Raw genomic sequence first — 12,687 nt, forward strand, 5'->3', positions numbered from 1 at the left:
TACGTTTGTAACGGAGTAATTCGTAGATTGCGTACTGGCAACTGTCATGTACCTACTTTAACGTTCTTATTCTGATTGCTTCAGGAAAACTATTTGGGATTGAATAGCTCTCGAATCAAAGTTCAGAACAGGGAAAGCATAACATTTACATTTTCCGGCAACGCCCATACTCTCCGTTACGGGGAAAGGAAGGATATTGTTGATGTCAGACATCTACTTAACGGAAGGCCAGCGACTCACTGATTCCCCCATAGATGCTACGGAGTTCGATAGTTGAGTAGGAGATTGGTCAGAATTCGCTTATGCAGGCGATGCGATCATAGTAATCGTTTTGTTTTGGAGGGGCTAATTCCACGATCTTCTGCTTACCTACTAAGCAAAAGTGGCAGCCACCAAGCTAGCCGAGCTGCTCAATTTAAATTGTATTACCCTTATTTGGTGAAGTTTTTATAAATACTGATTGAAACAATAATGTAAACAAATAAAAAGGAAGGCTCTCACCCGAATGCTCTGTCATTAGCCAGCCTTCTCGTGTTTCCTAAGCTGGATCAAAATGCATCACCTAAATGCAAAACCATTTCTTTGAACCAAATAGCCATGGTGACGTGTAATAAGAGATCCGAATTGTTTGTTTGAATTGCTTCTTCCTTGTGACGCCAGCATTTGTTGGAAATTCGGTCCTGGCGAGTTTTTCACTGCAGTCGTTTTTACCAAATCAGCAGCCAATGATAATGGAGCAAAAAATGACAGCGGAAAAAACGAACGAGACATTTGTTCAACGAAATGATTTACTTGCAAAAGTGATAACAAACTCTCTGGAATGATTCAGTACTTTACAAAATAATTGCAAAATTTTCTGAAATGATTCAGTATTATCTAAAGTGATTCCGATATTTTTGATATTTTTTAAATGATTCAGTACATTCTAAAGCGTTTTCAAACATTTTCTAAAATGATTTAGTTCTTTTCGAAGCGATTCCAAACTTGCAGAAGTGATTTCAAACTTTACTGAAGTGATGCAGTACTATCTGAAGTGATTCCAATATTTTTATGAACTGATTCAGTATTTTTAAAGTGAAGTCTGAAGTGATTCCGAAATGTTATGAAAAGATCCAGTACTTTCCAACGTGATTCCAAACTTTTATGAAGTTATTCAGAGAATTCTGAAGCAATTCCAAACTTTTCGGAAGTGGTTCAGTACTTTCCCGAGTGATTCAAAACAATTCTGAGGTTATGTAGGACTTTTCGAAGTGATTGAAAACATTTCTGAAGTGATTCAGTACTTTCCGAAGAATTCCCAAACTTTCCTGAAGTGATTCAGTACTTTCTGAAATGATTCAGTACTGTCTGCAGTGGTTCTGAAATGTTATGAAGCGATCCAGTCTTTTTCGAAAGTGATTCCGAACTTCCTGAAGTGATTGAGTATTTTCCTACGTGACTCATATTCTAACTTTTGTAAACAATTGAAGTCGCTACCTTTAAATGATACCGTGTTAAATTGATTCTATTTGAGCAGTGTTGCCATCTACTGTCTGAATTTCAAACATTCACAGCAACCCTGGCTGGTTCTTGACTCATACTCCAACATGACTGAACATTCGAAGTAGCCATCTTGATACGATACCGAGAGAGTGTGCTTTACGTGGGTTTACTCTATCTGTGATGCCAAATCATACTTTAGAATCATTTACGGCAACCCTGGGTGGCTCTTGAGTCATACTTCAACGTTATTGATACATTTCCAAGAAATACTTATATCAATCTCTCACTTTTAACCTAATGTCCCTACACCACACTAAATACTAAGAACAATAGAACCAGCTAAAACCAGCTAAAAGTCACTACTGTATCTTTTTTGTTTATACCAATCAGTTTTAAAGAAATTTACAGGATTTTTGGACAAACTAGTGTGATACAGGGAAAAGTGATATAATGAAACAACCCAATTTCAATACTTCATTCATGATATAATGAACTTTTTAAAAGAAATACAAAATACTTAAATCTTAAAGATTCTTGGATTTTTGAAAAGTTTCAAAATACTGTGGCTTGGTTAGATATAGAATCATGGACATCCCAATATTCTAAAGGGAATTTTGATTGTGATTAGAATTAGAATTAGAAAGTCTTCTGATGAGAATTGATCAGGTATTCAGATAAATAAAGAAGAATACTGAGAAGAAATCCAAGAGAATCGAATTCTGATGATAACTCTAACGGAATTCTGAAAAAGATGGAAATTGTTAGGAGCATTTCATGGCATTTCAGGGGAGAACTCTAAGAAGCAAATCTAAGGATAGTCCAAAAAAAATCAAGTTGGTATGGTTCTTGTCATTTAAAATCTTTAATTATTTTCTGCTATTCGTGTGACTATGAAATATTATAATATTTCACCACTAAACCATCATGGGAATCCCGAGAAATGTTCCAAAAAAACTTGGAAGAGCATTCCATGAAAATCCTGGTGAGAATTTCATGGAATTTATAGAAAAATAATTATATTAAAGTTGGACAGAATTTTAAGTGACTTTTCTGGAGAATTCCAAGACATCTATGAGTAAGATTCCTGGACCATTCTTGAGTGAATACCATGCCAACTCTAAGGCCAGACGCCCACTGTTGTGGTGTTTGTGGCATCTGCTAGCACGTCAAAACATCATATCGACGTTCGCCCCACGCCACAAGACATTGACGTGATATTTTGACATGTAGTATGATGTCACACCGCCGCCACACATGTGGGCACCGGGCCTAAGGGACTCGAAAATGTCCACAGAGTATTGAATTGAGGTGCGCTGAATTGAGGTAAGATTAGGAGAAGTAAGGTGAGGTCAGGTTAATTGAGGTGAGTTAAGGTGATCTGAGGTGAATTTAGGTGAGGTGAAGTGACATGAGGTGAGTTGTGGTAAGGTGATATGAGATGAAAGTGAGATGAGGTGAGGTTGAAAGAATTGAGGTGAGGTGGAGTGGAGTTGCGTGAGATGACGTGCTAAGAAATAAGGTGTGGAGAAGTAAGGTGTAGAGAAGTGACGTGTGGAGAAGTAAGGTGTGGAGAAGTGAGATGTGGAGAAGTGAGGTGTGGACAAGTGAGGTGTGGAGAAGTGAGGTGTGGAGAAGTGAGGTGTGGAGAAGTGAGGTGTGGAGAAGTGAGGTGTGGAGAAATGAGGTGTGGAGAAGTGAGGTGTGGAGAAGTGAGGTGTGGAGAAGTGAGGTGTGGAGAATTGAGGTGTGGAGAAGTAAGGTGTGGAGAAGTGAGGTGTAGAGAATTGAGGTGTGGAGAAGTAAGATTAAGTGAGACGAGGTGAGATGAGTAGATATAAGGTGAGATGAGATGAGATAAATTGAGATGGGGTGCGATGATATAAGATGATGTGAGGTGAGGTAAGATGAGATGAGATGAGGTAAAGTGAGCTGAGGTGAGGTGAGGTGAAGTGAGGTAAGATTAGGTGAATTTGGATGAGGTTAAGTGAGGTAAGGTGAGGTGAGTTGAGTTAAATAGAGGTATGATGTGGTGAGGTGAGTTGAGTTAAATAGAGGTATGATGTGGTGAGGTGAGCTGATTTGAGGTGAGGTGAGTTGAGGTGAGATGAGTTTTGTCTGAAAATCGGCCTGCGCTTCTCAATTTTCTAAATCTGTGTTTATATTTTGCGTATAATTTCTTAAACATTTTAGTGATTGTCATGCAGTAAGTTCCTTTAGGTTTAACTTTCAAGCAGTAGAATGGTAAATTCAAGAAAAGTGGGCCATTCAATACGACCTCGCAGTTTTGACTTACCACATCTTTTATCGAAAGAGAAGTGTTAAATACCTTCATTTTCCGAGAGTCAAATTAGTTTTTTTGCGGTTCATTTTAATACAGAATAGGAGGGAATTTAAGCTAGAGGCACTCCAGCCTCCTAATATTTTCATTCCAGACAAGTGTAGTTTGATATTATGTTTTACATACTACAATAGCTTTCTATACAGTTACGAGGATTTACACAGATCAAGGGTGACTTTAGGGGAAATGGGGGAAAATAGGCCACTTCCCGTCATCTGGATCTGGATGAAACCATCACCAATCGATTTGTTGAATAGGAAAAGAGGATTTTTTTATTAACGGAACAAGGGTTTCGGAACTTTATTAAATGTTGACCACAGGTAGATTTTACGGTTCTATGAACGAAAAATAAATCATAAAATTAAGGGTGGTAAATTTTCCCGGAAATGATTAGTTGAAGTTAATGGACTTTCCTGTTCATCATGAACTATCAAAACTCATGAACTAAGCTCCGAAGAAAGAACATCGTGTAGTAAAATTATAAGGAAATTACATCAGCAATTCATAAGAAATATAATCTGAAAAAAAATGTTTCCGCGAACATTTTCACAGAGGATCTAAATCGAAAGGACAATCAGGAAACATCATTGTCAGGGTATTGACAATTTTTCTAATGATTTTTCCATGCCACAATACTTCAACAATGCTGTTCTCATTGGTGAATATTTCAGAGTGATGTCTCTTACCGGTTTTGAGTTATGACCAAAACACTAACGATCCAGAAAATTTTGGTTCAACTTCTCTGAGTTTTCCGAAGTTCACATACTTTGAAAAATCATTACTCATGCACCAAGTATCGTAGAATTTTTTTTAGTGATTTGATAATATAATTATCTCAGCATCCATTATTATCCATGAAAAATATATTCTAGAGGAAATGGAGGAAAATCAGGAACACGATTTTTTCCTCTGCTGAAATCTTCTTATCTTTCACTGGTGAAAACATAAGAGTGGCGTCTCTTACCGTTTTTGAGATATGACAGAAAAACAAACAAAATATCGAAATGGCATTAAATTCTTTAAAACGGTCTGACGGAATCCGCATCCAGTGCACAGTGGGGATTTTTGTAACAAAAAGGCTTGAAATTGTCTGCCGCTGAAACCACACATTGTAGCATATGACTTTCTTTGGGAAAAATGTCAAGAAATTTATTTTTCATATTTTTATTTGACGCACGCTGTGATAAGTGCATGTTTGGAGCCTATTTTGCCCCAAAATCCCATATTTTCTGTAGTTTTTTCCCATTATGATACTTCATTGATTCAAATTTTCAGTACCTTTTATCAAAAGTAGCCAATATGTCTTCTAGTAGTCAGTTTGTGCTTTTTAAAAACTATTGAAAATATTTATAGGGGAGCATGGCGTCAAATAAACCAGATTTAAAAAAAAATTTAAAAAAATCCGAATTTAAACTCAATATTAAAAATTTAAATATGAGATGCCCAAAACAATTACAATAGTCTAAAGGAAAAAAACTGATAAAGCAAGTAACAAGGGTATCGGTGCAAAACAAATTTTATACTTAAACTTGGTCAATTTTGGTCTTTTAGACTATTGCAACCTATTTACTGAGTATTTTGTACAGCGTACATATTTTTTTTTAAATATGCCATCAAAATGAGCAAACTTCTATATTTGACACATGGCTTATTTGACGCCTCATTCTCCTGTGAATGTTTCCAATAGTTAATCAAAGTTCCCTTCCTGGTTTCTAAATGGTATATTTGTAAATTTCAAAAGAGAGATATTGTCTATTTATGCCAATAAACCAGTCCAAATGCTTTCAATTGATAGAAGATTTTGGGGTAAATCAGGTTCTAAACATATATTTATTTGTTCGTACACAGTATGCAAACAAGCACATTGGATGCTTAGATTCCTTTTTACTTCAAGAAAACCTAAATCTCGTGTTAGTATTTCAGCGGCAGAAATCTTTCAAATAAAGTGAATTGTTTTGATATGAGATACCGGGGAAAAATACGCTCAAAACATGCACCTGAATCAGTTTTGTCCTTTAGACTATTTTAATCCACTTTCTGAGTGTTTTGTGCTTCTCATATTTAAATTTTTAATATTGAGTTTAAAATGAATATTGAGTTTAAATTCGGAAAACTTTTATATTTTATTAAAAAATCTGGTTTATTTGACCCCATGCTCTCCTATATATGTTTTCAATAGTTTTTGAAAGGCAAAAGCTGACTACTAGAAGACATATTGGCTACTTCTGATAAAAGGTACTGAAAATTTGAATCAATGAAGTATCATAATGGGAAGAAAAAAACTACAGAAAATATGGGATTTTGGGGCAAAAGAGGCTGCACTTATCACAGCGTGCGCCGATTCAAAATATGCAGAATAAATTTCTTGACATTTTTCCCAGAGAAAGTCATATGTTACAATGTGTGGTTTCAGCGGCAGACAGCTTCAAGCCTTTTTGTTGCAAAAATCCCCACTGTGCAGTGCTTTCACGAAATTAGCAAGCCACCATTTACAAACTTTCATTCCCGAAGCAAAACATGGCAGTATTCTTAATTGCATCCTGCATCATTATCAAATTGCTTGCTTCCTACGGCAACGATGAAAGCGATCGAGTTGCAGGCAAAGAATAAAAACCTCTTCGATTTTAAAACGATACCGATCCAATTTCGAATTCGTGGCGGACAAGTTACTTTGGGTCAATGTCTAATGGAGGTCTAATTGACGTCAAGTTTGCTCCAGTTTGCATCGGAGCGCCTTCCGAAGGATACATTCAATTGAATGATTTCAAGCGACATCCCATTGAATGTATTCTCTTCGACAGCAGTTCTAATATTGGTCTATTTTATTTTTCAATTGAATATGAGAATTAGCAGCACTGATCCAATGATGGAATCGTTTAAAGTTAACATTCTCGTCGAAAATATTGAGAATAGAGTCGTTAAAATCGTTTAGTTCTATTTAATCATCAAACATAAGCATATTTCGAAACTCTTGAAAAGGTTCATTTTCAACGATAATCGCTTCCTCGCTAACTCAGTTACATAATGCCGACGGTTTACATCTTAGATGTTTGCAATGCAAAACGCTAAACAATCAACTCCGATTGTTTGTTATTTTCAAAATCAATAAAACAGTAGATTGCGATGAAAATTTTCTCGATTGCCAAGTCCCTCTTTGCCACCAGTAGCGAATTATACCCACATATATTTCTCCTGAGTCGGTTCTCGTGAACGTGTAAGTTGAAACCGATTCGCAAGCTATGGGAGCTATGCCTGAGCGTCGTTGGTTGGTCGGACCGTCCGTGGCCGCCGCGAGAAAGTCAGTTCATTTTTTAATGGGAAGATGTCTATTTTTACACGCTTCTGGTAGGCGGTAATTTTTCCTTTCTTCGAGCAAAAAAAATAAAACACAGATATTCCGCTAGCTGGTCCATTATTTCGACTCTATTACCGAGACCTGGGTGACATGGGAAAATATTCATACCGACGTAAATTTAGCATCGGTCCGGTAAATGAACCGACCTCTGACACCCGCCGTAATGTTCTAGCAAACCGGGCTGCGATAGTCCTAGAATAAGGAAACGTAGTCAAACACAACTTTCACTGAAAATTTTCGAAATTATATTTCCCCTTGTTTTCACGCTCGTTGATGCGAAACAACCTGTTTGCAGAGTGAATTTCTGTCACGCACCCCCTCGATGAGGTGGCCGCACTTACCACTACCACGGTACTAACAGCACCCAGAGACACACGGATGGTAGAGGCTAAATAGCCGATGAGCACCGCCAATTTGCACTCCGCATAAATTACATCACATCAGTACTGTGGGGCCGAGGCTATTTTTAATATAAACCACAGCGTTCGCACACATCCAAACGCTTGAAATACCTGCACCCCCATCGAGATCACAACCCCCCATTCTTCTTGTACTCTTGTGAATATGCATTTAGTCAGTATGTGTGTGTGTGCGTGTAGTCGTCAACGACAACAACAATGCCAGAAGCGAATAGAAACTGTCGAATCGAAGCCAACGTAGACACACCAAGGACGGATGGCTACGAAGCTTAGATCCAAGATGTTCCCTCAAGTCTGTCCACATCGAGTCTTCACCGTGTGTGTTTTTGCTTGTGTCACCCCCTTCTCCCTGTCTCCGCTACTGTATTGATCAAGCACCTTTTGATTGACAACACCATACCACCCTAACCCAAACCCGCTTGGAGTGAACCAACGGAAAGCTTGTTTCGAAAAACAGCAATAGGAACTAAGCTAATCAACACTTCGATCCCTCCACCCTCAACAATTCTCACAGATCAGCCCGAATGCAAAAAGTGCATCAAGGCGCTGCAGGAGCTGGAGAACATTGACGATGAAGCCGACGAGTTGGACATCGGTTTCGTCAAGATCCACGACGAGGAACTGGCCGAAGAGTACAATCTGGGACCACTGCCAAAGCTAGTGTACTACCGACACCAGACTCCAATTGTCTACGAGCGTAAGTGCTGTGTGATCTCGCCCGCAGGTCTTTTCTTTCAACAAGTCTTTTCCACTGCAGATGAACTTCAGCGGGAGGAAGATGTGCTGGAGTGGCTCGTCGAGAACAAGGCCACCGGCGACGAAGATGACGTAATCGAGGAAGTCAACGCCAAGACGCTCAAGACCCTGATTGCCAACATTGACAATCTGGTCGTGTTGTTCTGTAGGTGTTCCTCCCGGAAGGGTCGTGGGCCTGGATCGCCCAAACGAGCATTAAGGATTTCGTTTATTTTCTTTCCCCCCATACAGACGACGATGGAGACGAAGAATCGGAAAATGTGCTGCAAGAGCTGGAGAACATCGATGACGACTGCGCCAAGCACGGAATCCAGTTTGTCAAGATCGATGATCCGAAGGTGTCCAAGGAGTACGGAATCGATGATGTGAGTAGTGATATTAACACCAGATGAACGCTTTTCTTTGCTGCAGGTTCGGTATCGGTCAGGCTTTATTCCTTGAGGAAAGTGAGCTTGTAACAAATCTGCTAAAGGTCATTGCAATGAATCTCATTGTTTATTAGTAAACGCAGCAAAAAATAATTTCAAAGCGGATGCACTTCAATCGTGTTGATTCTTCGATTTTCATGAAACTTTGGATAATTCAGAGTTGGTTGGAGGGCCATTAATGCGACAATTCAAAGTCAAACGCACACTTCTTTGCCTAATTCGTACGCGGAGATTTGAAGTATGTCTTAAAATCTACAGGCAAAAAAGTGTGCGCCCGCCTTTGCTCATATACTGTCTGCGGCAGTGGAATAGATCTAGCGACGTTTCATCACTACATAAATTCCCACGTTGCCAAAAGCATTTCCAGTTGATGGTGTGTTATAATGCAATTCTTCTTTATCCAACTATTGTGTTGCTCCTTTCGTCATAACCAACTTGGTCAGCTAAGAGAGAAAGCAGTAGGGTGGTTGTTGCGCACTGTACCATCATCAGCATTCTCTAGCTAATAAATTATCACACTAAAGCTACACGTTAGATAGCATTTCCAACCAACTGTGAAAATCGCAAACTTCGCGTATGAAGTAACATAAAAACACTTTGAATTTGCATAATTGTTTGATTGTCAAATTTGTGCTAAAAATCGGCCATTCTGGATCCTGCAATATTTTTCAAAATGGCCTGTTCAAATGGCCTAATCAAAATGACGTCTGATACATAGTTGTGTAGAGAAAAATAAAGTCTATCAAGAAAAATATACACACGAGAAGTAATAAAAATCAATACAAAAAAGTGATAAAAACATAAATAGGTCAAAATGTCCTTGTTCAATATTAACGATTTTGTTTTATTTAAAAAAAGCTCAGTGAAAATATAAAGTTTTCAAATTTTGTAATAATCTAGGCCCTTTTTTTTTTGTTTGATTTGTTTTCCGTCGATCTTGTTTTCTGTACTGGGTACCAATGCTACCAACACCAGGGAGGCAGCTCCCACTCCTGGACCATACCTATTGGCCTCCATTAACTCATGGACCGGGGACAAACGGCTTACTTGTCTTCTGAAGGAAGGCGTGATCAGAGATGTTATGCGTCAGAAAATCCCAGCGGCGCAGACTGGGATTGAAACCAGGTCTTTTGGGTGTGAAGCAATCACGCTTACCACTAAACCACCAGCGCCACGTATCCTAGAACATTTAAAACTTACCAAAAAACTTTTGGTATATATTTTTAACTTTTCCTTAGTACTTTTTATTGCACAGAACACATTATTTCTGGCCTTTTAAATCAATGTCTGAGCAAAAATTAATAATATTGCATAAGCATTTGACTAAATGTTCATGTTTAACGATTTTTGTCAATTTTAAGGGTCCAAGATTTTCAATATGTCAGAAGATTGCATTTATTTAAGGGGAAGATAAACACCCAAAAAAAATACGTTTTGATGTTTCTAAAAGTATTGGAAAAAGGTATAAAAAATCTTAAAAAATCACATTTTTCTAATCTTTTAAAGAAAATTTACGTGCAAAAATATCTTTTGTTATTCATCATGGAATAAAAGTAGGACTCAAGGACCGAGGTTTCAATTTGTTTTTCATTATGACTAAAAAAAATTTAACTGTGAATTTTTGCACGAAGAAAAAACTGATCTTTTTGAATTTTTAATATTTTTCTTCAATGTTTTTAGAATTTTTTTTTTTTTTCGAGCCGTAAATTTTACTTGAAAAATCTACCACGACAACGGCTGTTTGTGTATATTATCTACAAGGCTAAAAACAAATTATAAATATTAAACAACTATATTTTGAGTTATTTAGGTTTAAGCACTTTTTTGAAATATTTACTAATAATACTATTACTTTCCTACTTGAAATATTTACTATATAACTTCAATAAAACATGTGAAATTTTCCAATATAAAAGATGAAATGTTCCATAAACTTTATTAACTTAAAAAGTCACGGGCAGGACATTAAATCTACGCTTCAAGAAAAGATTAAATGCTCCCCAAAAATATGAAATGCGCCAATAAAACAGAAATGTTTATGGAACATTTTAGAATTTTTAATGGGGCATTTCATATTTTTGGGGAGCATTTCATCCTCATGAAACTTTAATTGGATGCGACCCACTTTGAGAAATACTTTAAAGTCACAACCCACCAATACTGAAAAGAAAAAAAAAATCCTCAACTGGCCTGAAACCCGAAAAAACAGCCTGAAGCGAAAAACCAGCTTCAAACCACCAAAAAAACAATTTCATAAAAACGCCACGATAACAATAAATACTACTGCTTTTAGACTATACCTTCTCCTATTTGCATAAAACTTTGCTAAATTATTTGTTATGGCCGATCATTAACATTTAAGCTCAAATTCAACCACTTTAAACCATGCCAAAAAAATTAAAAATGTCGCATTCAATATTTTTCAACAAATCATAACTTACCTGAGGAAATTATTAGAAAAAAAATATCCTATCAATACTTGACCATTGCACAGTGGTCCAGAATGCAGATTTCGTTGGAATGATATGTTTTGAGTCTGAAATTGAAACTTTAGTCTAAAAGTCTCTTCTACAAAGTTGTTCCTTATAGTTAGGCCCTCATTTTTATGACAATGAATTCTAGGGTGGTGACAATGACAATGAAATTTCTCATGAAAGTCATCTGCTAGAGAATTTTAAAGCTCTTTAAGATGTACGTTTCATAGTAAAAGTTGTGGTATGTATCTCTTCTAATAAAAAAGATATACCCAATTATAGTAAAACATATGAAAAAAATCAAATTTATTTAATACGAGTTTAAAAAATAGCATACCTCAAATTTTTTCACATTATTGAGAATAACATAAGCCCTTTCAAATACCGTAAATAAACTTTTTTTTGTTTGTCCCAACCAGAGATATTAACATTTGAAAAGGGCATATTTTTTGTAGAAAAACGTGAATAACTCTTGATCGGCGAAAGATATACAAGCTTTGTTGAGTAAAAATTTGCGCCTTCTAAAGATCTAAAAGTTATTTAAAGACGCCTTTGCTGAGAAATTTAAAATAAGAAAACTAGAGCAAAACAACTATTTTTTTCGAGGGGGACGACTCTATCTACGATGCAGGAAAAATTGTATTTTGTTGTGCTCGGCTGTGGCTAGCTGAGTAGATAGAAAGAAGATTTATCACAATTTTGGAGATTTCCTGCAAAAAGATGATGCGCGATGCAAGTAGATGCGAGAAATGAAAGAAGATTTTTAGAAGATTGATTCGCTGGTGTGAGATTTTTCGAGCATCTATAATTGAGATTTAGATGTGTCGCCCCCCTCGATTTTTTTGAGGCACCCCAACAAACATTGAATGTTGAATAAGAGCTTATTCAGGCAAAAGCAAGCTTCTTCAGCTAAAAAATAGCTTAATCAGCTGTTGATCAACTCAAATTGTTTGTTGGGACCCTAACTCAATTAAAAAAAAATAGCTCTAAATCCGTCAATCTCTTAATACAAAAAAATTTTCTTTAATAAAGTTGCTTTAATTTAGCTCAGCTATAACTTTTCCCAAGAATGTATACACTGGAACCTCCATTTACGAACCAAACCGGGGGTTCGTATATCGAATTATCGCGTAAAAAAAACCTTGTTATTTGGGATTTGCTTCGTAAAAAGAGGTTTTTGAAAATATTGTCAAATACCTCACAATATTGGTATTTTTGGAATCGGAGAGACGTGTAGGGACCGGAAATCGATGTCTGACTCCATTTTTAAATTCAAGATGGCGGCATCCAGTTCATGAAAAACTGGAAAATACTGTCAATACCCCAAAATATGGGTATTTTTGAAATTAGGGTGACGTGTAGGAACTGGAAATCTTTGTCTGACGCCATTTTGAAATCCCAGATGGCGGCATCCGGTTACAGAAAACCTGCAAAA

The 12,687-nt window shown here is 36.9% G+C and overlaps 1 protein-coding gene across 5 annotated transcripts in view; it reads left to right on the forward strand.

The window, feature by feature from the left end:
* Positions 1 to 12,687, forward strand: part of hlk (hulk) — a 90,102-nt gene that overhangs the window by 29,050 nt on the left and 48,365 nt on the right. For all 5 annotated transcript variants that reach the window (XM_065234572.1, XM_065234573.1, XM_065234576.1 and 2 more), the window contains 3 exons: positions 8,109 to 8,291; positions 8,352 to 8,495; positions 8,582 to 8,715. In XM_065234572.1, the coding sequence (XP_065090644.1) occupies positions 8,109 to 8,291; positions 8,352 to 8,495; positions 8,582 to 8,715 (461 nt within the window). The remainder of the gene's footprint in view (positions 1 to 8,108; positions 8,292 to 8,351; positions 8,496 to 8,581; positions 8,716 to 12,687) is intronic.

This window comes from Ochlerotatus camptorhynchus, unplaced genomic scaffold (genome assembly GCF_037179485.1).
Source record: "Ochlerotatus camptorhynchus isolate MF236.1 unplaced genomic scaffold, CSIRO-AGI_Acam_v1.1 ptg000434l, whole genome shotgun sequence".
NCBI lineage: Eukaryota > Metazoa > Arthropoda > Insecta > Diptera > Culicidae > Ochlerotatus > Ochlerotatus camptorhynchus.